The 25,748-nt window shown below is 41.3% G+C and overlaps 1 protein-coding gene across 6 annotated transcripts in view; it reads right to left on the minus strand.

Annotated features, from left to right (window-relative positions):
• The window catches only part of LOC123767765 (uncharacterized), a 67,377-nt gene that overhangs the window by 41,048 nt on the left and 581 nt on the right, over positions 1–25,748 (minus strand). For 2 of the 6 annotated variants that reach the window (XR_011225687.1, XR_011225683.1), the window contains exons 2-3: positions 24,716–24,801; positions 399–630 (exon numbers count right to left, since the gene is read on the minus strand). Coding sequence is in view for 1 of the 6 variants with exons in the window: in XM_045757806.2 (XP_045613762.1) it covers positions 6,420–6,644; positions 6,826–6,978; positions 24,716–24,799 (462 nt within the window). In the remaining 5 variants the exon portion in view is untranslated. Of the gene's footprint in view, positions 1–398; positions 631–5,946; positions 6,645–6,825; positions 6,979–24,715; positions 24,802–25,748 lie in introns of those variants that run through there. The other 4 variants (XM_045757806.2, XR_011225684.1, XR_011225685.1 and 1 more) reach the window with 4 other exon arrangements.

The raw sequence follows: 25,748 nt of genomic DNA on the forward strand, positions 1-25,748 counted from the left end.
CCCCGCGGCCCGGTCCTCGACCAGGCCTCCACCCCCAGGAAGCAGCCCGTGACAGCTGACTAACACCCAGGTACCTATTTTACTGCTAGGTAACAGGGACATAGGGTGAAAGAAACTCTGCCTATTGTTTCTCGCCGGCGCCCGGGATCGAACCCGGGACCACAGGATCACAAGTCCAGTGTGCTGTCCGCTCGGCTAAATAAGTTCTATAAATTTATGGAACGCATAGAATAGAATAGGAATTGGGCGCAGCTTAGTCATATGCCGTGGACGAGTTCCCATTGCATGTTATAGTTACATTATAATTAACAAGGCTGGTATTAATCTTAAATGAGTAGTTATGTGCGTTGGTGCTGGCCTTACTGTGATTTTCTTTAACCATAAGAGTAAATACTCACCACGATAAACTAACACGGTCGACGAGCGTCAGCTTTATAACAGTGTGACCACAACGCCAACAGGAAAGATGTGGTGCGCAGTTGGTGAGGAAGACTATGGTCTCAGGAGCACACCAGCAGGAGCAGCGGCTGCGTACCAACTGGACCCCAACAATGACCCCGCAACATTCACACCCGGAGACCAGTCCCAACAGCCTGTAGAAGGCAACCCTCTCCGTCCACCTATTGCCACCTAGTAATTTTTATCACAAAAAGTAACATGTACGATATCAGTAATTTATTTGAAATTATAGACAAACGTTTACTCACCACTTTCTTGGTTAATAACAATGAAAAATGTGAAATTAAGTATTAACAAAAAAATCATCTTGTGTCTAAGCGAGCGTTTAATTTGGTAACATCAATACAGTGCTATTCTCTGGTTGCTGAGTGCACACGAGGAGTCACAACGTGGCTGAAAAATGTTGACCAAACTACAGTTATTTATTTATTTATTTTTATTTATTTATTTATATACAAGAAGGTACAATGGGTTTGTGAGAATACATAGCATAGTACAGTAATTGCACTCTTGCAAAGCCACTGGTACGCGCAGCGTTTCGGGCAGAAACTAGAAAGTGATACATACTAGAAAGTGAAGAGACGACGACGTTTCGGTCCGTCCTGGACCATTATGTACCTATTTGTATATAAATAAATAAATAAATAATCACAATCGACTTGAGAATGGTCCAGGACGGACCATAACGTCGTCGTCTCTTCACTTTCTAGTGTGTGGTCTGGTCAACATTTCTCTGGTTGCTGTTTATAAACAGCATATTTTCATGCTGTTTATATACAGCATTAATTTTATATTTTCATGTTCATAAATATGGAATATTTATCAACAAAGTTAAAAGGTAAAGCTATCATAGAAAACTAGTTACTTATGTACCGTAAGTACAGTAGTATCATTTATGTATATGGTATGTAATGAATTATTATGCGCGCAGTAAGTAATGGAATATTCTGGTTTATGCATGTGATAAGTAATGAAATATTCTGGTTTATGCACGCGGGAAGTAATGAAATATTATGATTTATGTACATGGTAAGTAATGAAAATAATATGATTTATGCGCATGGTAAGCAATGAAATACAATATGATTTATGTGCATGGTAAGTAATGAAATACAATATTATGATTTATGTGCATGATTTAAATCAATTTTAAGGTTATATGTATCACATAGTTCTGAATGGTGCTCCAAATATGCAATAACAGTACGACTTTTGTCTCGAATCCTTATGTTATCAAAACTACGCTTTTTCAATTTCACATTCGAACTAGGCCATTTCAGTGCATACATTTGATTTAACCCCACTAAATGATCATTCCAGGCAGCAGTATTAAGTACATTACCATCCAATAGGCTCTTCACGTCGGTACCGCCTGTTTCGTGACGTCATTCTTTTTTTGGCGCCACCGTGTCGCTCCAGTGAGACGTCCGATCCACGTGTCCCAGGTTGCACAGAATAATCTTTGTGTGTTTCATTTATGCTATAATTGCATGGAAGTTATATTATTATTATGTTCTGTGATATATGGAGTTAGTAGGTTGTGGGGAGATTGCATATCTCGGCGCGTGGGTTGTGTGAAGTGGCAGCCCATCCTCCAGAAATGAGAGTACTTATGGTGACGATGTGGCCGATCGTAGAAATTTGGATGTGACGGACGAATAGAATGTAGACTTTTGTATTCTCGAATTTTATAAAAACTGTACAAGTTTTTCTGTTGCAATGAAACGTAACCTAACCAGTATGGAGCCTGACAGCTGAGTGGACAGCGCTTCGGATTCGTAGTTTTGAGGTTCTGGGTTCGATCCCCGGTGGAGGCGCAAACAAAGGGGCAGTTTCTTTTACCCTGATGCCCTTGTTACCTAGCAGTAAATAGGTACCTGGGATAGCTGCTACCTGTGGATGTGTAACAAAAGGAGGCCTGGTCGAGGACCGGGCCGCGGGCACTAAGCCCCAAAATCATGTCAAGATATCAAGATGACCATCCTAGGCCTAACACACGCTAAGGCCTAATATAGTACATATAAGAGCTATACTAGGCCAAGCAATATTTAAGCTTGGGTTTTACTTTTATTTTTTTCCGGATTCTATAAAACATTCTAAATTCTACTTTCTATTTGTCCATCACGTCGCTATTTGTATAATCGTCCACTTAGTAAGTAATTATCAAAAGAAGGAAGAGGTACAGTCTGATAGAGGTACGGACATGACTGCCAACCTCGTTTGTGATCACTGGTTCATATAATTTTATACAAAAAAATTGTGTTCTTGCTATTACTATTGATTGTATTATCTTGTATTAATAAATTTTAGTTTTAGTCTATTTGGGCAGTAGTGTACCTTGTACCGATCTTGTGGGTGGTAGTGAAGTAGGTTACAGAGGCACATAATAGGCTCAAGAACTGAACCCCAAAATTTATTTAACTAAGTTACAGTTCTTGATAAGCTATAATAATACTACTTTCATTAAAAAATACACAGAATGACGTGCCATAGTGGTTAATTAGCTGTTACATATAATGCATATTTAAAAAGCCACTAGTATACAAGGCGTTTCGGCCATAAAGTAAAATAATTTACATTATAGGTTTAATAAACAAAGCTAAACGAGCAGCGAGCATTCAATCGTTCAAGAAATTTTGTAAATATATATTGTATAATGCATGGCCAATATGCAAAGAAAATATTATATGCAATAAAATAATTGGATAAATTAACATTAATGAATATGGCAATTAAATGTATGATGAGTTATACTAAAGAATTATATACACAAGATATAGATATTCAGATTTATATAAATTTTCAGAAATAAAAGAGGTTGTTACTGAAGAAGGTAATCAACTCACTAATTGTTAAGGTGTTGCCTCGCTGCCTAACAACTCTCAATGTATATATGAAGGTATTAATGTCAAAGCATGCACAGCCCCGCTCCTGTGCCAGGCGAGTCCACTACGGGCTCACCATTGCCCGTACTACATGCCCCGCTCCTGTACCAGGTAAATTACGGCTTCACCATAGCCCATGCTACTTGGAACTTGTTACGAGTAGCTGAATCTATAACAACAACATCTGGGCGGTTACTACCCCAGGTGGGCGGCTTCCTCCCTCCCTCCCTCACGGTCAGGGTGCCTACAATGATTATGGATTTATTATTGTCATTGTCTAGACTGATTAGTGTGATAAAGTTTACTTACAAGGTAAATACTTAGTGGATTTAAAGATTATTGACTGTACTTAATAGTACAATTTGTCCTTTATTAAGGACTTTGAAATTACGTCACTGGAAGCTATTATTTTGGTCCAAATTTTTTTTAATATTATTATTAGCTCCTTCTGGAAGCTTCCAGGTTCTTAAAATTACATGGACATAGTCACATGCATTGAGCCCAATGGTATACTTGACCAAATGGGCATGAAGGCTTCTGATGTAGATACAGATGATCCTTAAATCATCAGTAGATAGACTAAAATACTGAACCTAAGACTAGAAACCAAGCTAACGTCGATTGAAATAAGGGTAAAAGGGATTGCTGCGTGCATGCTGACCAAGATATTGACTAGACCTAGAATCAGTTCACTTAAAGATATAATCTCTGGAGCACTAACCCTGGACAGAAGAGCCTCCAATAGTAACAGGTAGACCCATTGTGCGATAAACACCAATATATTCGAAATAACAAGCACAGTCACTGAGAAGGGTGTCGACGAAATACTTGCAGACTTTATTATGCAAGCCCCTTGGGAATCTCCACCAGCAGACTAAGATTATGGTTCTTGAAGGAAAAAAGAACCAGACAAATCCTCATCTGCTACGTAACATTGCACAGATGCATATAGAAGCAAACATGGCATCCGACAGCTTCACTTACTTCACAGATGGATCAGAAGAGCAGCAGGGACAAGAAACCGGAGCTGCAGTTAAAGCAGGAAACTCTGTAAATAGTTGGAGGCTCTCAAATGGGTGTTCGACTCTACAAATAGAGATGCTAGCCATTCAAAAGGCTTTGGAACGTGCTCTTGCTGAACACCGACAACATGTTATCATACATACAGATTCTCGAACCGCCATTGAAACCTTGCAACAAGAACACATACGTGATAACATACATCTGATCACAAATGTCATATCATTAATGCAAACACTCAATCGACAAGGCCGACGGGTACTTATCAACTGGGTGCCAAGTCATGTGGGATTAATAGGAATTGACATTGTAGACGAAGCTGCAAAACTTGCAACTAAAAGAAATGTAGACATTTACATACCACAGAGTCTATCACAGATTAAGAAAGTAATTAGAAACAGAGCCATGCAAAAGATGTACAGTGACCACAACACAGCAGTTGCAACATCAGGATCTGCGGGTTGGTACAAGACTTCAACCAACTACGAACCACTTAGTTTGATGAAAGGGAACAGTAGAGCAACAGAAGTACATTTACATCGCATCAGGCTTGGATACCCATGTGCATGGGAAATAGGCTTACAGGTTCCGGAAGATGAGAGGAAATGTCAGCACTGTGGAGAAATGCCCAACAGACCACTGGAACATTATCTAACACAGTGCACGGTTTACAAACTCATTAAGATTTCAAATTAGATTCAACAGAGCAGAAGAAGTTGTTAAATACCTGGGACAAAATCTTATTGAAGCGATCATACGAGTCATAAATACTCATACTCCGCCCAACAGTCATAAATACTCATACTCCGTACAACAGAAACAAGCAACACTTAATGGACCAGCCAGAGGCTTAGGGTCCGCGCAGGAATATCCCTGAAAAAAAAGAGTTAGAGTGATACCCTACCACAGCCTGGCAGTGTGGCTCAGTGACTTTTGAGCCTCCCTTTATATTGACGGCAGAGTCTCATTACATAACCTCTATGTGGCAAAGTTGTTGTTAAAGATTCGCTACCAGGAACAAAAAGTTCCAAGTAGCACGGGCTATGGTGAGCCCGTAGTGCCTATGAAGGGCTAAGATATTTATGGTCGCGCGACTGCAGTTCCCCCTTAAGCGTTAATATTAAAGTGCTACATTAATGTGCCCATAGAGTAATCTATGCATCACTGGGTATTAACAATATTATTGCTGAATTTCTTTAATGATTCAAATATGTTAGCTTCTCGTACAGTATTAAGTGCTTCCAACTTAGACTTAAAACTAATAATAATATTAACTAAATTTTAAGTTATGTACGAAACGCAGAGTATTTTGTGGCCTCATATCATGAAATTATTATGTCTGAGTGACCATTGTAACATTGTCCTGTGATCTCCGCCTCCTGGTGCTCATATTTAAGCACGCACCTTAGTCCTGGGTCAGGTATTCTTCTTGGGCTGTCAGCAACAAACTGTGGTGGAATAAATAACCCTATTGAGGTTTATAGGACTTCAGCCCATCACACATCATTTTGCGAATATATCATCCACGTTATATTGTAACGTACGATTATGTTACGTTGTTGGGTTGATTAGATACACAGTGTTTAGTGAGTTTCATATTTATTTAGTAGTCCTGGATACAGCAGTGTCGTAGACGTTGAGACGAAGCCTGGAGCAGAGCAGAGAGCTGAGTGAGGCCGGAGTCGTGGAGCTCTATGTGGGAGAGCGTGGCGGCTCGATTGAGAATTGTGAGTGTCTGAACTCGGGGAGCGAGAGTGTGGCGGCTCGATGCGGTCGTAGTCTGCTCTCTGTGGAAGCTGTAGCATCTTGGGTCGATTAGGATTGTACACGCCGAGTGCTACATTGTTGACTGTGGAAACTGAACTGTCTTCTATTCATCAAATTGTTGCTTATATGGTGATTACACCTCAGCTTCCTCCAACAAGGTGAGAAGAGTATTACCTTTAATTGTGGAAAGGATTGTAGCTTCTGTAATTAGTTATGTTATTAAAATAATGAGATAATGGAGCGAGTATAAGATTAACTCGCTACAATATGTATCTGTTTTTAAGGATATTAATGAAGATGGGCTGTTTTGCTGGAAAACGTTTTGATCATTTTTAAGTCTGTTTCACCAGGTATGAGGGAGATATCAATGCTTAACTCCTCAGCAACAGAAATTAAGTTAAGCGTCTTCACGGTCTGAAACCCAAAACGCGCGCAGATCCTCTCCGTCAGGCTGTTAGTGCACATAACACATGCCACGGCATATCCCTGCTCCTCGCCCAGCAACAACGATTTCTAAAAAATAAAACAATCTTGTAAACATCCAGTGAAGTCGTATATAACGAGTTTTTAAAGCATTTATTTCCTACGTGCAGAAACAATTGTACAGCAATCGCAAAAGATGATAATTTAAGAAATATTCCCCTTCATACAGCAGCATACATGCACATTCAGCATGTTTTGATCACAGGCTTACCTCCATCAGCCTGCTCCCAAGGCCGCGACCGCTATAGTCTTCATGGACGCAGAGAACAGACATGTCGAGCACCATATGAACGTTCATCTCCTTGAACACTTGTGTGTCAGCAGAAAGCAACTTTAGAACACGGTGCACTATGCACATGTTATCCTGTCATAATAAGGGAAGCATAAACCCACATGAAGCACGAGATCAATTAGAAATAGAATTACGATTTATAAATAAAACATCATCCTTTCGCCAGGCCTTAAGCGCTACATACTGCAGCATCTTAAGGTTATCTTGAGATGATTTCGGGGCTTAGTGTCCCCGCGGCCCGATCCTCGATCAGGCCTCCACCCCGCCAGGAAGCAGCCCATAGCAGCTGTCTAACTCCCAGGTACCTATTTACTGCTAGGTAACAGGAGCATCAGGATGAAAAACATTTTGCCCATTTGTCTCCGCCTCCACCGAAGATCGAACCCGGAACCTCAGGACTACGAATCTGAGGCGCTGTCCACCCAGCTGTCAGGCGCCCTTAAACATGTGGTAGCATGTAGTAAAACCAACACTGGCGCCCTGCTGCACTACAGAACCCTCAGCACACCTTCACACAACCAGTGTTGTAACCTTAATATGCACCACCGATCCTCACGACGCTGGACCTTCGTGGAGAAGTTGGAAGCCTATCTTGCACACTCCACTAGCCTCATCAGGGTGGGGAGACGGAACTAGCAGGATAGTGCTATAGAACAATCTAGGACTTCTAGAGTAAGCCAGCCTGCTAGTGGCCCCATATATAGACAGGTGCTCTGATGACCATTCATCTCTCACTCAGGAATCTCTAGACAGGAAGATCATAATTCTACTACAGGTGCAGGCGATGAGTCACAATAACGTGGCTGAAGAATGTTGACCAGACCACACACTAGAAGGTGAAGGGACGACAACTTTTCGGTCCGTCCTGGATCATTCTCAAGTCGATTGTCACAATCGACTTTAAACTTTCTACTCCATCATTCGTGATGCCACCAGCGTCTGGGAATCACTTGAACCAGCGTTCTACTGCTTCCCAGTCGCTCGCCTTAACAAATTCGGTCATGATAGGACAAAAGCCAATCAACCCGGAGCACTACTTGATTCGCTGGGAAGGTCAGAGGCCCAAACTGGTGCCACAACCAGGATTGTATAAATGGAGTGTGGCCAGGAAGGGGAAGGTGAAGGGTAGCCATGAAGGTGAAGTGTAGCCAGGAAGGTGAAGGTGAAGTGTAGCCAGGAAGGTGAAGGTGAAGTGTAGCCAGGAAGGTGAAGGTGAAGTGTAGCCAGGAAGGTGAAGGTGAAGTGTAGCCAGGAAGGTGAAGGTGAAGTGTAGCCAGGAAGGTGAAGTGTAGCAAGGAAGGTGAAGTGTAGCACGGAAGGTGAAGGTGGAGTGTGGCCAGGAAGGTGGAGTGTGGCCAGGAAGGTGGAGTGTGGCCAGGAAGGTGGAGTGTGGCCAGGGAGGTGAAGTGTGGCCAGGAAGGTGAAGGTGGAGTGTAGCCAGGAAGGTGAAGGTGGAGTGTAGGCCAGGAAGGTGAAGGTGGAGTGTGGCCAGGAAGGTGAAGGTGGAGTGTGGCCAGGAAGGTGAAGTGTGGCCAGGAAGGTGAAGTGTGGCCAGGAAGGTGAAGTGTGGCCAGGAAGGTGAAGTGTGGCCAGGAAGGTGAAGTGTGGCCAGGAAGGTGAAGTGTGGCCAGGAAGGTGAAGTGTGGCCAGGAAGGTGAAGTGTGGCCAGGAAGGTGAAGGTGAAGTGTGGCCAGGAAGGTGAAGGTGTAGTGTGGTTAGAAATGGTTAGAAATGTTAAAAAAAGAGATTAGGAAAGCAAAAAGAAACTGTAAAGTTCGCATAGCAGAGCAAGCAAAGTCAAATCGTAAAGGTTTTTTTTCAGTTATATCGAACTAAGACTAGGGAAAGGTTAGGTCCATTAAAAACTGAGACAGGTCAAATAACAGATAATGACAAGGAGATGAGTAGTATTTTTAACAAATATTTTATATCTGTATTTACTAAAGAAGAACTTAACAATATGCCGTCAGCCGAACAAGTCTATGTGGGTGGGGATGAGGACAGGTTGACTAGTTTAGCAGTTACCATGGAGGATGTAATTAAACAATTAGAAAAACTCAAACCAAACAAATCCCCAGGGCCGGATGAAGTGTTTGCCAGGGTGCTTAAAGAATGCAAAGAGGAGCTTTCCGAGCCACTGTCTACCATATTTAATAAATCAATAGAGTCAGGCAGAGTGCCAGAGTCATGGAAGGTAGCTAATGTGGTACCAATTTTAAAGAAAGTATATAGATCACTTGCGTCAAACTATTGGCCAATTAGCCTAACGTCTATTGTGGGAAAGTTACTTGAATCAATAATTGCAAATATAATTCGTCTTCATCTTGAAAAACAAATTAATAAATGAGTCACAACATGGTTTTACAAATGGCTGATCATGTTTAACAAATTTGCTAACTTTTTATTCCAGCATAGTTGAGGCAGTTGATAGTGGTAAGGATTGTGATGTGTATCTTGACTTTAACAAAGCTTTTGATACAGTGCCACATGAAAGACTAATTAAAAAAAAAAGAAGCTCATGGTATTGGGGGTGCTATATTAAGTTGGATAAGGGCATGGCAATTCCAAAGGAAACAGAGTTAGTATAAATGGGGTTAAGTCAGAGTGGAATAATGTTGTTAGTGGAGTACCTCAGGGCTCTGTCCTGGGACCTCTGTTGTTTATAATATATATAAATGATTTAGATTCAGGTATGAGTAGCAAAATCTGCAAATTTGCAGATGATACAAAAATCGGTAGGGAAATTAACACGAAAGAAGACTCGCTATCACTTCAAGTTGATCAAAATAGGGTTTTAAAATGGTCATAAGACTGGGAGATGCAGTTTAATGCTAATAAATGTAAAGTTTTGAGGCTAGGTAATGATGATAGAGTTACAAGATACGAGCTAGATGGTGTTGAGAATGCGGAAGGGATCTGGGAGTTATAAGAACATAAGAACAAAGGAAACTGCAGAAGGCCTATATGCCCATACGAGGCAGCTCCTATCTATAACCACCCAATCCCACTCATATACTTGTCCAAGCCGCGCTTGAAACAATCGAGGAACCCCACCTCCACCACGTTACATAAGAACATAAGAACAAAGGCAACTGCAGAAGGCCTATTGGCCCATACGAGGCCGCTCCTATTTATAACCACCCAATCCCACTCATATACTTGTCCAACCCGCGCTTGAAACAATCGAGGGACCATACCTCCACAATGTTACGCGGCAATTGGTTCCACAAATCAACAACCCTGTTACTGAACCAGTATTTACCCAAGTCTTTCTTAAATCTAAACTTATCCAATTTATACCCATTGTTTCGTGTTCTGTCTTGTGTTGATACTTTTAATACCCTATTAATATCCCCTTTGTTATGTCCATTCACCCACTTGTAAACCTCTATCATGTCACCCCTAACTCTTCGCCTTTCCAGTGAATGCAACTTAAGCTTTGTTAATCTTTCTTCATATGAAAGATTTCTAATTTGGGGAATTAACTTAGTCATCCTACGTTGGACACGTTCAAGTGAATTTATATCCATTCTATAATACGGCGACCAAAACTGAACTGCATAATCTAAATGGGGCCTAACCAGAGCAAGATATAGCTTAAGAACCACACCAGGTGTCTTGTTACTAACGCTTCGATTAATAAATCCCAGTGTCCTATTCGCCTTATTACGAACATTCATGCATTGATCCTTTTGTTTTAAATTCTTACTAATCATAACTCCCAGATCCCTTTCGCAATCCGACTTCGCAATCTCAACACCATCTAGCTCGTATCTTGTAACTATCATCATTACCTAGCCTCAGAACGTTACATTTATCAGCATTAAACTGCATTTGCCAATCCTTTCACCATTTCAAAACCCTATCTAGATCAACTTGAAGTGATAGTGAGTCACTCCTCTGAATTAATTTCCCTACCGATTTTCGTATCATCGGCAAATTTGCAAATGTTGCTACTCACACCTGAATCTAAATCATTTATATATATTATAAACAACAGAGGTCCCAGGACAGAGCCCTGAGGTACTCCACCAACAACACCATCCCACTCTGACTCAACCCCACCTATACCAACTCTCTGCTTCCCCCGGAACAGCCATGCCCCAATCCATGTTAATATAGCACCCCCAACACCATGAGCTTCCATTTCTCCAACCAGCCTCCCATGTGGCACCGCATCAAAAGCTTTGCCAAAGTCAAGGCACACAACATCACAATCCCCACCACCATCAACTGCCTCAACCATGCTGGAATAAAAAGTCAGCAAATTTGTTGAACATGAACGGCCATTTGTAAAACCATGTTGCGACCTATTTATTAATTTAAGTTTCCCAAGACGGAGACGAACTGTATTTGCAATTACCGATTCAAGTAACTTTCCCACAATAGACGCTAGGCCAATTGGCCGACAGCCCGACGCAAGTTAACTATCTCCTTTCTTAAAAACTGTTACCACACTAGCCAGCCTCCACGACTCTGGCACTCTGCCTGACTCTACTGATCTATCAAATATGGTAGACAGCGGCTCGGAAAGCTCCTCTTTGCATTCTCCAAGCACCCTGGCAAACACCTCATCCGGCCCTGGGGACTTGTCTGGTTCTAGCCCCTCTAATTGTTTAACTACATCCTCTCCGGCAACTGCCAAACTAGCTAACCTGTCCCCATCCCCACCCACAGACTTTTTTCGGCTGAAGGCACATTGCCAAGTTCCTCCCTAGTAAATACAGACATAAAACATTTGTTAAAAGTACCACTCATCTCCCCGTCACCATCCGGAATTTGACCCGTCCCAGATCCCAATGGACCCATCCTTTCCCCAGTCCCAGTTCGATATAACTGAAAAAACCCTTTAGGATTTGACTCTGCCTGCTCTGCTATGCGAACTTTATAGTTTCCCTTTGCCTTCCCAATATCGCTCCCAACATCTCCAACCAGTTGCACGAATTCCCGTTCTAAACTGACCTCCCCACTCTTAATCCTCTTGCACCAAGCTCTCTTTTTACCTATAAGGTTCCCCAAATTACCCGCTATCCACTCCGGGTCACCAGCACTCGATCCACTCAATCCGTATGGTATACTACGTTCCCGTGCTTCGCCCAGAATATTCTCAAACAAGTTATACATTAAATCCACATCGCAATCCCCTCCCACGCCACCCATCGCCGGGCTCATATCCCGCTCCAAGACCGGCCCACACCCCATACCCAAGACTTTCCAATCTACCTGACCCAAAAAACCTCCTAGGCCATCAAAATCAGCTCCTCGAAAATCCGGCACTTTAACAGAATTTTCTCCTACAAAGTCTATTCCATTCTATGCTAAATCTGATTACTTTGTGATCACTGTTCCCTAGCTCACTCCCTATTTCGATGTCCTTAATTTGTGTTTCCCTGTTAGTTAACACTAAATCTAAAATATTATTTTCCCGCGTTGGTTCCTTAATGTGTTGCGTAAGAAAGCAATCTTCAATTAATTCTAGAAAATCTTCTGCTTCACTATTCCCTGTTTTGTTCACCCAGTTTATTCCACTAAAATTAAAGTCACCCATGACAAATACTGTTAGATCTAGATGCTCTAGATATTTCATCCCATAGATGCTTTGCTTTATGATTAGTAAGAATTTAAAACAAAAGGATCAATGCATGAATGTTCGTAATAAGGCGAATAGGACACTGGGATTTATTAATCGAAGCGTTAGTAACAAGACACCTGGTGTGGTTCTTCAGCTATATCTTGCTCTGGTTAGGCCCCATTTAGATTATGCAGTCCAGTTTTGGTCGCCGTACTATAGAATGGATATAAATTCACTTGAACGTGTCCAGCGTAGGATGACTAAGTTAATTCCCCAAATTAGAAATCTTTCATATGACGAAAGATTAACAAAACTTAAGTTGCATTCACTGGAAAGGCAAAGAGTTAGGGGTGACATGATAGAGGTTTACAAGTGGATGAATGGATATAACAAAGGGGATATTAATAGGGTATTAAAATTATCAACGCAAGACAGAACACAAAACAATGGGTATAAATTGGATAAGTTTAGATTTAGGAAAGACTTGGGTAAATACTGGTTCAGTAACAGGGTTGTTGATTTGTGGAACCAATTGCAGCGTAACGTGGTGGAGATGGGGTCCCTCGATTGTTTCAAGCGCGGGTTGGACATGTATATGAGTGGGATTGGGTGGTTATAGATAGGAGCTGCCTCGTATGGCCCAATAGGCCTTCTGGCGTTACCTTTGTTCTTATCAACTATTAACCCATACTAGGCAGCTACTATTGACCCACACGAGGCAGCTACTATTGACCCACATGAGGCAGCTTCTCCTGACCCACACGAGGCAGCTACTATTGACCCACACGAGGCAGCTACTACTGACCCATGCGAGGCATCAACTGTTGACCCATACGAGGCACCCACTATTGACCTACATGAGGCAGCGTCTCTTGACCCACACGAGCCAGCCACTATTTAGAACATAAGAACAAAGGCAACTGCAGAAGGCCTATTGGCCCATACGAGGCAGTGTCGGAAAATCCGACACCATTTAATAATATCATACAGACAGATAATATTGCCGTGTTGTATAAACAAGTTACCCATAGAAAATGTAACTTGTAGTGGAATTCCCATCTATAGAAAACGGGCTATCAATACCACATACTATTATAAATTCACCACCTATTATGGTGGGAATTATTCTTAAATACATTAGTCTTTGGACTTTACAATCATAAAAACATCTCATATAAATTAACTTAATTATCAGAATTAAAATAGAGTAAATGTGACCCTTCTATCACTTACTGTCATCTGGACAATGCAGGCCAGTAGAGTCAGTGAGGAGGGGTGGGCAGCCATTGTTGTTGTCACCTCCGAGACGAGACGCGTGGAGCAAATTCGGCTCCTATCATATCTGGACAATGTCGGCCAGTAGCGTCAGTAGTATTGAGTGTCAGCCATTGTTATTGTACTAAGACCAGAGGCATGGGAGCAATTCGGCTCCTGTTAATTTTACTTGGACAAAGTGTTATGGAAACCAAAGGTGTACCATCATCAACATGCTGTCAACAAATACAAGTTAAGTGTTCTGCCGAAACCCATTTATCTATCATTTATGGCCATTAATGTCATTAGATAGGGTGAGCTAGTTAGATCACGAGATCGCCTCATACTAAAGGTAATTAAGCCTAGGTCTGTATGGTTCCATGTACAGTGTTTTCTCTGATATAGCTGTCATATATTAGGATTCTGGCTTTACAGCTAGCGCCCTTTTGACAGGTCAAGACGAGGAAGCATGCTTTGTGTACCAGTTACTGGGTGATGGAAGCAACCTCAAAGAGGATAATTTGGTGTCTACATCCTGGTTATACCTGATGGACTAAGGCCTGCTGTACAAATAAGATAAGGAACCTCTTCAATGTATGTAGTTAATACTGTAGTTTGATTGGCTGCATATATATAAATTTAATATAAACACCCCTAATGTCTAGAGGATCGATTTGTGAGATTGTGAGATTATTGTAGAAATACAGTCCACTTATCATACAAATTGCTATCGAAGTATATAAATTAACGTAAATATAAATTCAATATAAATTCATATAAATTAAATGAATATAAATCTCACAGGTCGGTTCCCACAGGCAGCTCCTATTTATAACCACCCAATCCCACTCATATACTTGTCCAACCCACGCTTGAAACAATCGAGGGACCCCACCTCCAGCACGTTACGCGGTAATTGGTTCCACAAATCAACAACCCTGTTACTGAACCAGTATTTACCCAAGTCTTTCCTAAATCTAAACTTATCCAATTTATACCCATTGTTTCGTGTTCTGTCTTGTGTTGACACTTTTAATACCCTATTAATATCCCCTTTGTTATGTCCATTCACCCACTTGTAAACCTCTATCATGTCACCCCTAACTCTTCGCCTTTCCAGTGAATGCAACTTAAGCTTTGTTAATCTTTCTTCATCTGAAAGATTTCTAATTTGGGGAATTAACTTAGTCATCCTACGCTGGACACGTTCAAGTGAATATATATCCATTCTATAATATGGCGACCAAAACTGAACTGCATAATCTAAACGAGGCCTAACTAGAGCAAGATATAGCTTGAGAACCACACCAGGTGTCTTGTTACTAACGCTTCGATTAATAAATCCATGTGTCCGATTTGCCTTATTACGAACATTTATGCATTGATCCTTTTGTTTTAAATTCTTACTAATCATAACTCCCAGATCCCTTTCGCAATCTGACTTCACAATCTCAACACCATCTAGCTCGTATCTTGTAACTATCATCATTACCTAACCTCAGAACTTTACATTTATCAGCATTAAACTGCGTCTGCCAATCCTTTGACCATTTCAAAACCCTATCTAGATCAACTTGAAGTGATAGTGAGTCCTCCTCCTCCGAATTAATTTCCCTACCGATTTTCATATCGTCGGCAAATTTGCAAATGTTGCTACTCAAACCTGAATCTAAATCATTTATATATATTATAAACAACAGTGGTCCTAGGACAGAGCCCTGAGGCACTCCACTTACAACATTTTCCCACTCTGACTTGACTCCATTTATACTACTCTGTTTCCTTTGGTATAGCCATGCCCTAATCCAGCTTAATATAGCACCCCCAATACCATGAGACTATCTTTTTAATCAGTCTTTCATGTGGCACTGTATCAAAAGCTTTGCTAAAGTCAAGGTATACAACATCACAATCCTTACCACTATCAACTGCCTCAACTATGCTAGAAAAAAAGATAAATTTGTTAAACACGATCGGCCATTTATTAAACCATGTTGCGACTCAATTATTAATTTATGTTTTTCAAGATGAAGACGAATTTTATTTGCTATTATAGATTCGAATAACTTTCCCACAATAGACGTTAGGCTAATTGGTCGATAGTTAGACGCAAGTGATCTATCTCCTCTCTTAAAAACTGGTATCACATTAGCAACTTTCCGAAACTCTGCCTGACACACTTGATTTATTAAATATGGTTGCCAGTGGGTCAGAAAGCTCCTCTTTGCATTCTTTAAGCACCCTGGCAAACACTTCATCCGGCCCTGGGGATTTGTTTGGTTTGAGTTTTACTATTTGTTTAAGAACATCCTCCCTGGTAACTGCTAAACTAATCAACTTGTCAGGGCTCACCATAAACCGTGCTACTACGTCACAGTGAGGGGTTGTGTTAACAACCCCTCACTGTGAGGGGTTGGCCGAACAAGTCTATGTGGGTGGGGACGAGGACAGGTTGACGAGTTTAGCAGTTACCAGGGAGGATGTTCTTAAACAAATAGTAAAACTCAAACCAAACAAATCCCCAGGGCCGGATGAAGTGTTTGCTAGGGTGCTTAAAGAATGCAAAGAGGAGCTTTGTGACCCACTGTCAACCATATTTAATAAATCAATAGAGTCAGGCAGAGTGCCAGAGTTTTGGAAAGTTGCTAATGTGATACCAGTTTTTAAGAAAGGAGATAGATCACTTGCGTCTAACTATCGACCAATTAGCCTAACGTCTATTGTGGGAAAGTTACTCGAATCTATAATAGCAAATAAAATTCGTCTTCATCTTGAAAAACATAAATTAATAATTGAGTCGCAACATGGTTTTATAAATGGCCGTTCATGTTTAACAAATTTGTTATCTTTTTATTCTAGCATTGTTGAGGCAGTTGATAGTGGTAAGGATTGCGATGTTGTATACCTTGACTTTAGCAAAGCTTTTGATACAGTGCCACATGAAAGACTGATTAAAAAAATAGAGTCTCATGGTATTGGGGGTGCTATATTAAGCTGGATTAGGGCATGGCTATACCAAAGGAAACAGAGAGTTAGTATAAATGGAATCAAGTCAGAGTGGGAAAATGTTGTAAGTGGAGTGCCTCAAGGCTCTGTCCTGGGACCTCTGTTGTTTATAATATATATAAATGATTTAGATTCAGGTTTGAGTAGCAACATTTGCAAATTTGCCGATGATACGAAAATCGGTAGGGAAATTAATTCGGAGGAGGACTCACTATCACTTCAAGTTGATCTAGATAGGGTTTTGAAATGGTCAAAGGATTGGCAGATGCAGTTTAATGCTGATAAATGTAAAGTTCTGAGGTTAGGTAATGATGATAGAGTTACTAGATACGAGCTAGATGGTGTTGTGATTGCGAAGTCGGATTGCGAAAGAGATCTGGGAGTTATGATTGGTAAGAATTTAAAACAAAAGGATCAATGCATAAATGTTCGTAATAAGGCAAATCGGACACTTGGATTTATTAATCGCAGCGTTAGTAACAAGACACCTGGTGTGGTTCTCAAGCTATATCTTGCTCTAGTTAGGCCCCATTTAGATTATGCAGTTCAGTTTTGGTCGCCATATTATAGAATGGATATAAATTCACTTGAACGTGTCCAGCGTAGGATGACTAAGTTAATTCCCCAAATTAGAAATCTTTCATATGAAGAAAGATTAACAAAGCTTAAGTTGCATTCACTGGAAAGGCGAAGAGTTAGGGGCGACATGATAGAGGTTTACAAGTGGGTGAATGGACATAACAAGGGGGATATTAATAGGGTATTAAAAGTATCAACACAGGACAGAACACGAAACAATGGGTATAAATTGGATAAGTTTAGATTTAGGAAAGACTTGGGTAAATACTGGTTCAGTAACAGGGTTGTAGATTTGTGGAACCAATTGCCGCGTAACGTGGTGGAGGTGGGGTCCCTCGATTGTTTCAAGCGCGGGTTGGACAAGTATATGAGTGGGATTGGGTGGTTATAGAATAGGAGCTGCCTCGTATGGGCCAATAGGCCTTCTGCAGTTACCTTTGTTCTTATGTTCTTATGTTAGCTGGAGCTCCGATTCTAATAACATTATTATTGCAATAATGGAAGGATTAGTAAAAGGTTTGGCGAGTCTGGTTGGAGCTCTGATAGAGATGGATTCCTTGCGGGAGGAGGTACGACGGCTACGACTTCGGGAGGAAACGAAGGAGGAGGCCAGTGTTGACGGGACCTCATTAAGAAGGACTGACGGGACCAGTATTAAGAAGTCCTCGTCTTGGCAAATTGTGAAAGACAGGGGTCTTAAGAAGACCTTGGCAAAACCGGCAACTAATAGCCTACACCTAAGGACTTTTAACGCATTTGACGTATTAGAGGACGAGTGCTGTGTTGAACCTGTTGTTCAAGGAGGTGGCAAAGACAAAGTAACGAGGAGCATTGATGCGCAGGTCCCTCAAACTGCTCGAAAGGAAAAGGGAGAATCGAAGCGAATTTTGGTTGTGGGAGATTCCCAGGTGAGGTATTTAGACAGAACGTTTTGTGCCAGAGATAGGGGGAACAGATTAAGGGTTTGCTATCCGGCAGCTGGAATTGGTGATATTGTTGGAAACATGAATGATATTATGACCGGAAATGGAAACAAACCCATTATTTGTATTAGTGCAGGGGGTAATGATGTTGGACGAGTTAGGAGTGAGGAACTAATACAGAGATTCAGGACAGCCATTGAATTAGTCAGGAGCAAGGGAGGAATCCCGATCATATGTGGCATTCTTCCAAGAAAGGGAGTAGGAAATGAATGGATATCGAGGGCACTTGGTGTCAATTGCCAGCTGGAAAGATATTGCAAATCAAATGCAATATCTTTCATAGACAACTGGGAACACTTCTATGAAAGAAATGGAATGTATGCTCGTGATGGGGTGCATCTATCGAGAGCTGGGGTTGTTTCTGTTGCGAACTCGCTGGAAGAAGTGGTTAGAGGTGTTTGTTTGGGTTTAAACTGTTAGCTGATAGAGGTATGGGAATTGATTTGGAGGAAGGAGATAATAAAAGTACGTGTTTGTGGGAGAAAGGAATTGGCAAAATGATCAGGGAAAGAGAAGGGCCTCAAAATAACAATTCACTTAGGGTATATTACACTAACAGTAGAAGTCTAAGAAATAAAATTAACGAATTAAATGCTCTTGTCTGCACAGAAAAAATAGATATTATTGCACTTACCGAAACGTGGATGAATGTAGAAAATAGAGAACTATTAGCTGAATATCAAATAAATGGATTTAAACTATTTCACACAGATAGATATATTAGACGAGGGGGAGGAGTAGCCATATATGTTAGGGACAATTTGAAATGTAGTCTCACAGAGGGAATCAAAATTGAACCACACACAAACTATTTGGATAGAATTATACGAAAAAGCAAATAATATTATAATAGGAGTTAAATATAGGCCACCAAATTTAGACAGAATGGAAGCAAAGCATCTATGGGATGAACTATCTAGGGCATCTAGATCTAACAGTATTTACGTCATGGGTGACTTTAATTTTAGTGGAATAAACTGGTTGAACAAAACAGGGAATAGTGAAGCAGAAGATTTTCTAGAATTAATTGACGATTGCTTTCTTACGCAACACATTAAGGAACCAACACGGGAAAATAATATTTTAGATTTAGTGTTAACTAACAGGGAAACACAAATTAATGACATCGAAATAGGGAGTGAGCTAGGGAACAGTGATCACAAAGAAATCAGATTTAGCATAGAATGGAATAGACCTGTAAGAGAAAATTCTGTTAAAGTGCCAGATTTTCGAAAAGCTGACTTTAATAGCCTGAGAATTTTTTTGGGTCAAATTGATTGGAAAGTCTTGGGTATGGGGTGGGGGCCGGTCTTGGAGCGAGACATGAACCCAGCGATAGGTGACGTAAATAGGGATTTCGATGTGGATTCAATATATAACTTATTTGGGAATATTCTAAACAAAGCACAGGAACGTAGTATACCATACAAATTGAATAGATCGAATACCAATGACCCAAAGTGGATAACAAAGAATTTGAAGAACCTTATAGGTAAAAAGAGAGCTTGGTACAAAAGGATTAAAAATGGGGAGGTCACTTTAGAACAGGAATTCGTGCAACTGGTTAGAAATGTTAAAAAAGAGATAAGGAAAGCAAAAGGAAACTATGAAGTTCGCATAGCAGGGCAAGCAAAGACAAATCCTAAAGGGTTTTTTCAGTTATATCGTACTAAGACTAGGGAAAGGATAGGTCCAAAAAAAACTGAGACAGGTCAAATAACAGATAGTGATGAAGAGATGAGTAGTAGTTTTAATAAATATTTTGTATCTGTATTCACTAAACAGGAACTTAACAATATGCCTTCAGCCAAACAAGTCTATGTGGGTGGGGACGAGGACAGGTTGACGAGTTTAACAGTTACCAGGGAGGATGTTCTTAAACAAATAGTAAAACTCAAACCAAACAAATCCCCGGGGCCTGATGAAGTGCTTGCCAGGGTGCTTAAAGAATGCAAAGAGGAGCTTTGTGACCCACTGTCAACCATATTTAATAAATCAATAGAGTCAGGCAGAGTGCCAGAGTTTTGGAAAATTGCTAATGTGATACCAGTTTTTAAGAAAGGAGATAGATCACTTGCGTCTAACTATCGACCAATTAGCCTAACGTCTATTGTGGGAAAGTTACTCGAATCTATAATAGCAAATAAAATTCGTCTTCATCTTGAAAAACATAAATTAATAATTGAGTCACAACATGGTTTTATAAATGGCCGTTCATGTTTAACAAATTTGTTATCTTTTTATTCTAGCATTGTTGAGGCAGTTGATAAAGGTAATGATTGCGATGTTGTGTACCTTGACTTTAGCAAAGCTTTTGATACAGTGCCATATGAAAGACTGATTAAAAAGTTAGAGTCTCATGGTATTGGGGGTGCTATATTAAGTTGGGGGTTCCCATCATAGGGAGAGAACGTAGAGGGTTAGTTTCGTGCACCCAGGCCTGAAGGGTTCACTCACACGTTAAGGCAGGTCTAACCTTCCTTGTTACTAGTCCACGACACCATGAAACCTTGACATTACTTTATGGAATTGCCATTTGTCATGGTAAAATCTCTAGGAAGAGATTCGGCCTACTCCATTATCACCTATTCTATTCATTCACGTCTATTTAATCAAGAACTGCAGTCAAAAACAACTACTTCCAGACGTCTAGACAATACCACCAGTCTACCTACCCCATCGACCCTCACCCCACCTCGCACCTGGGTCGCTGGGAGACCACGCCTTCTGAAGTAATCAGTTTAACAGCCGGTTAATAGTTAAAGAAGTCACCAGCTCCATCTGCCCGGCTGATATTCTGCATAAATTGGGCGTTCTTGCCCAACATGAGTTATATTACTCCTGTGTGCTCAACTAAGTAGACCTGTTAACATCTGTGTGTGGTAACGGATTTAGTCAGACTAGCCCATAGTATTCTGCACCATATTTTGCACCTTAACGTAACGTAAATTTGATTGTTCATCCTGTGTTTTGCACACTTTGTATTAGAGCCAAGCCTGGATATTTTTGTAATTTGTTTAATTTATTTTTAAAGTAAAGTATTTTTTAAATGTTTTTTTCCCTCTGCTTTATCCTACAGTTTACCTCACTGTGAAGACACCTTTGCAGTTTAAATTTTTTTTTATATTTGTGACTGGAATTAGAGACTGCACGACCACCAATGTTTCCCGTCACACATTCGTTTACGCATTTGTCTGCTATTCGTCTATTAGGTATCTAGATAATTGGGCAAAGCTAAACTAGACCAAATTATGGATTTTTTTCGTAGCCAGGATTGTGCCGCAAGCACTACTGACAGAACTCATCAATAGCATCAACTGAGAGAAAACATGAAACCAGGAAGTCTGTTCTAGCCTTGTTTGTATGTGATAATGATGGAACTAGTACTCGGAGCAGACCTAGATGAATTATGGACTGACTATGAATTTCAAAGAGTACACAGGACTAAGATTCTTACAGCAGGCACCCAGAACACAGCAGAAAAAGTATATTTCTGTCGATTGAAAGAATAAAAGATTCTGTCGATTGAACAGAAATAATGCATATGGCAAACAAGCTGGAGACAACGATAGGCACAGACCAAGAGGCTAAGAGGAGGAGACGCCTGCTCACCAGGTCCAGTTACACTACAAAGCAGCTATAGCTGTAACAGACCATGTAATGTCCTGCGGGTATTTGATAACAGGGGCCACCCTCTCCCCCAGAGAAGGCTGTGGTTCTCCCCCTAGAATAGGAACCAGGTCAACTGATTCAATAATGTGTGACAACCCATGAAATAACTGTCAATTGTAACATTGGCCTCAGAGGGCCATTACATTTTTGAAGACTCACTACGAAAAAAGGAATTAGAGATACGAGAGCTATACAAGAGACAACGACTATGGGTACAACGGAGAAGAGATATTGGCACAACAAAATGAGGTAAAGTCCCATACAAAAGATTTGGTTCCTTAGAAGATTCTCTGGTGCAAGTGTTACGACCTGGTTGGTCTATGTGATAAGCAGTATATAATACAAAAAAAAATATTGTTATACAATTAGTATACAGTGCATATTTAGGCATTGGTTGGGTTAGGTGTTTAGGTTATGTTGGCGATTATTTGTATTTGTAGTACGTGGGTGAATCATTTACAGCATTGTGGTTCAAACAAAAGTCGTCAACGAATCAGTGTTAAAGATATGTTTGAACGTCATCAGTTGTGACGTACCTGATCAACCAGGCTGTGATACCAGATCAACCAAGCTGTGATTCGTACGTCAGACTGCGAGCAGCCGCGTCCAACGGGCTGGTTGACCAGTCCAGCCACCAGGAGGCCTGGTCGATGACCGGGCCGCGGTGATGCTAAGCCCCGGAAACACCTCAAGGCGAGACATTTAAAAACAGGTTTTTCATTCATAAACCTAGGGGGGGGGGCGGGGGGTTAGGAGGTGTATGGAATGTACTTTAGCCTTTGTTTACGAGGACGAGCTGTTACACTTTACTACAGATCGCGTGCAAACTTCTCGGTGCTTAGCTGGCGACCTCTATTAGAATTCTAAAGCTCTAACTTTCACTTCACCTACTTCTAATATAAGTAATAGCCAACAGCACCTTAACACCTAATCTAACCTACCCCCTAACTTTATATTGAAATTATAATATTAACTCATGACAACCAATTGTTTACACAATGTTAAACCGGATGAATACATTTGACCGGGAGGTAAGGAGGGGGAGGGGGGGGGGGGGACGGTCACCACAAATGAGCCTGGCCTGAGGACGGGGATGCTGGAAACGAGCATTTGACCTTTGTCGAAAGAGGTTGGTTTACTACAGGTCAACCCATCCATGAATGGGCTAAGTTCATCCAGACCTGAAGTTTACCATTTGGAGGAGCTGCCCTTCCTAGGTACCTGCGTATGTATGTATATAGATGGAGAAAGAGGCCCATAAAGGTTTATTACAAAGTCTGAAACCTTCCCGTTTATAAACATCCTGCCACCCAGTTTCTCTCTCCAGAGTTCTACCTTTCTTGAGGTTATCTTGAGATGATTTCGGGGCTTTTAGAGTCCCTGCGGCCCGGTCCTCGACCAGGCCTCCACCCCCAGGAAGCAGCCCGTGACAGCTGACTAACTCCCAGGTACCTATTTACTGCTAGGTAATTGGGGCATTCAGGGTGAAAGAAACTTTGCCCATTTGTTTCTGCCTCGTGCGGGAATCGAACCCGCGCCACAGAATTACGAGTCCTGCGCGCTATCCACCAGGCTACGAGGCCCCCTTTCTCCCTGGGATCCCGAGTCAAAGGTATAACTAGTGATCAGAGTAATCTGGAGAAAGGCTTGGAGGAGCTCTGGGGCAGTCAAGTGACTGCCCAGAATCTAATAGGAAAAGCTGCCAAGAAACTGGCCTCTCCAGTGACATTTTGTACGGGAACACACATCCAATCTATAGAGGAAGGTTCTACCCAAGTTACTCATTCCGACAACTTCAGGAAGCATCCGAAAGGAAGTTAACACGCTCTAGTCTTGGATGAAGGAAACCTTCGGTGAGCATCCGGCCTGGAACTCTCTTCCTTTGGAGCCTCCTTTGTTAGCATGGACAAAGGGAACATCCCCCTGAGACATTAGTAACGGCTTCATTCCCAGCAAAACAATAGACCCCTTGAGTAGTCTGGTGTCCCTTCTTTAAAACCTTTTATCCTGTGGTCATAGGAGCTCTGCTAATTATATAGTCTTCTCGCAATAATGAGGGACACTTAGCACTAACACCAAACCAGGTAAACTATGTTACGCAGTTCTGGAGACCCAGAAACGTTCACCTCCAGCACTTCACAGGGCCTGCCACCTGACCACAATATCTGTTGATCTGTAGAAATGCTGCAGCGTTCCAGATACCAATACCTTGTGCAAGATGCGGATAATGGCCACGTAGCTGCCAAGTGGTCAGACTCCCGAAACTGTGCCCGACGGTATATTCAGCTCGTTAGGTTTTGCCCCGACACTTTCCCCTCGTGCTATAACTTTCCTCTCGCAGGACAGTCTTCTAACCCCAGCTGAAGCATCACCCTCTTGGGTAATTTTTGTCTAATTGATTGGACTGGTGGGAGAGAAGAGACTAACAGAAGGGTGGATGGAGAGGGGAGGCAAGAGGATTGAAATGTACCCAAAAATGTTAGATTAACATTAACCATGTTACACTACCTACCACTAAATAGTCAAATTACTGGCCAAAAGAATGGTTTACCACTCTTAAGTGGTTGATGCACAAATTACATTAGACTATACCTATTAGAAGATCACCGCTTCATGGTATAGGGAGTTAAATGATTAAAATTATTAAACACTTCACTTATTGTTCTTGTGGGAATATATACACTACATTATGACCACTGAGATTCAAGAGACGTTTTTCCAAGTAACTTTAATCCCTCCATACCTGCAGTGCCGTTGTACGAGACCAATTTCTTGGGTCTGGTTGACCATTCCTGCAGTGCCGTTGTACTAATGTACGAGAGTGCATGTCTGAAATTACAAATTATATTAAATACCTCAATAATAAAATTAACACATCTTCATGTAAAGTTTGAGAAATATCCCGCTAAACAATAGATCAGGTCAGACTTTGGTTGATCTAAAAAGCCGACTTACCACAATGGCAAAACCCAACCTCAGATCTGGCTCATCCACAGGCCGTTCTCAACAACGGCCAAGTGGTCGTTAACCCGGGCAGCCAAACATGAACGAGAAGAACGCTTCACATATACCACACAGAGATCACACTAACGTGATGCATCAAATGAACAAATCCACAAGGGCCGTGACGAGGATTCGAACCTGCGTCCAGGAGCATCCTAGACACTGCCTTAATCGACTGAGCTACGACAGGGTAAAAGGGTTGAAACCGAACTAATACTCAGCTTATTTGATCCTGTAGCCTCTCCAATCCCGTACCTCAGTCGATTAAGGCAGTGTCTGGGATGCTCCCGGACGCAGGTTCGAATCCTCGTCACGGCCCTTGTGGATTTGTTTATTTGTTCGCTTCACATAACTTGTCCTCAATCTATGCTCCTCCGTGCCCTGACCCACAACAGTTCATACATTTTAACACTAGATTCATTTAAAATAGTTTTTCATACGTGAACTATTATTATACATAGTAATTTATTACGCGAGGGAGACTGGTTGGAATACACTCTGGAGCTATAATGTCCAACAACTATCAGACCTATACACTATATAAATATACATTAATATTTACTTGTATTGGACAAAATATAGTGCTTAGTTACACAGGAGGTTAATGTTAATTATGGCGTCTCTGGTGTTGGCTGCAGCGTGGACGACACTGAGTCAGGATGGCTAGTTGCATTCACATAGGATTGTTGTAGGGGGGAGGGGGGGGGAGGGTGACACTTGCTAAATTAAAAGTCTTTGGTCCAAATTTCAAAGCCTGAAGTCTGATAATTCAC

Source organism: Procambarus clarkii, chromosome 8 (genome assembly GCF_040958095.1).
Source record: "Procambarus clarkii isolate CNS0578487 chromosome 8, FALCON_Pclarkii_2.0, whole genome shotgun sequence".
NCBI lineage: Eukaryota > Metazoa > Arthropoda > Malacostraca > Decapoda > Cambaridae > Procambarus > Procambarus clarkii.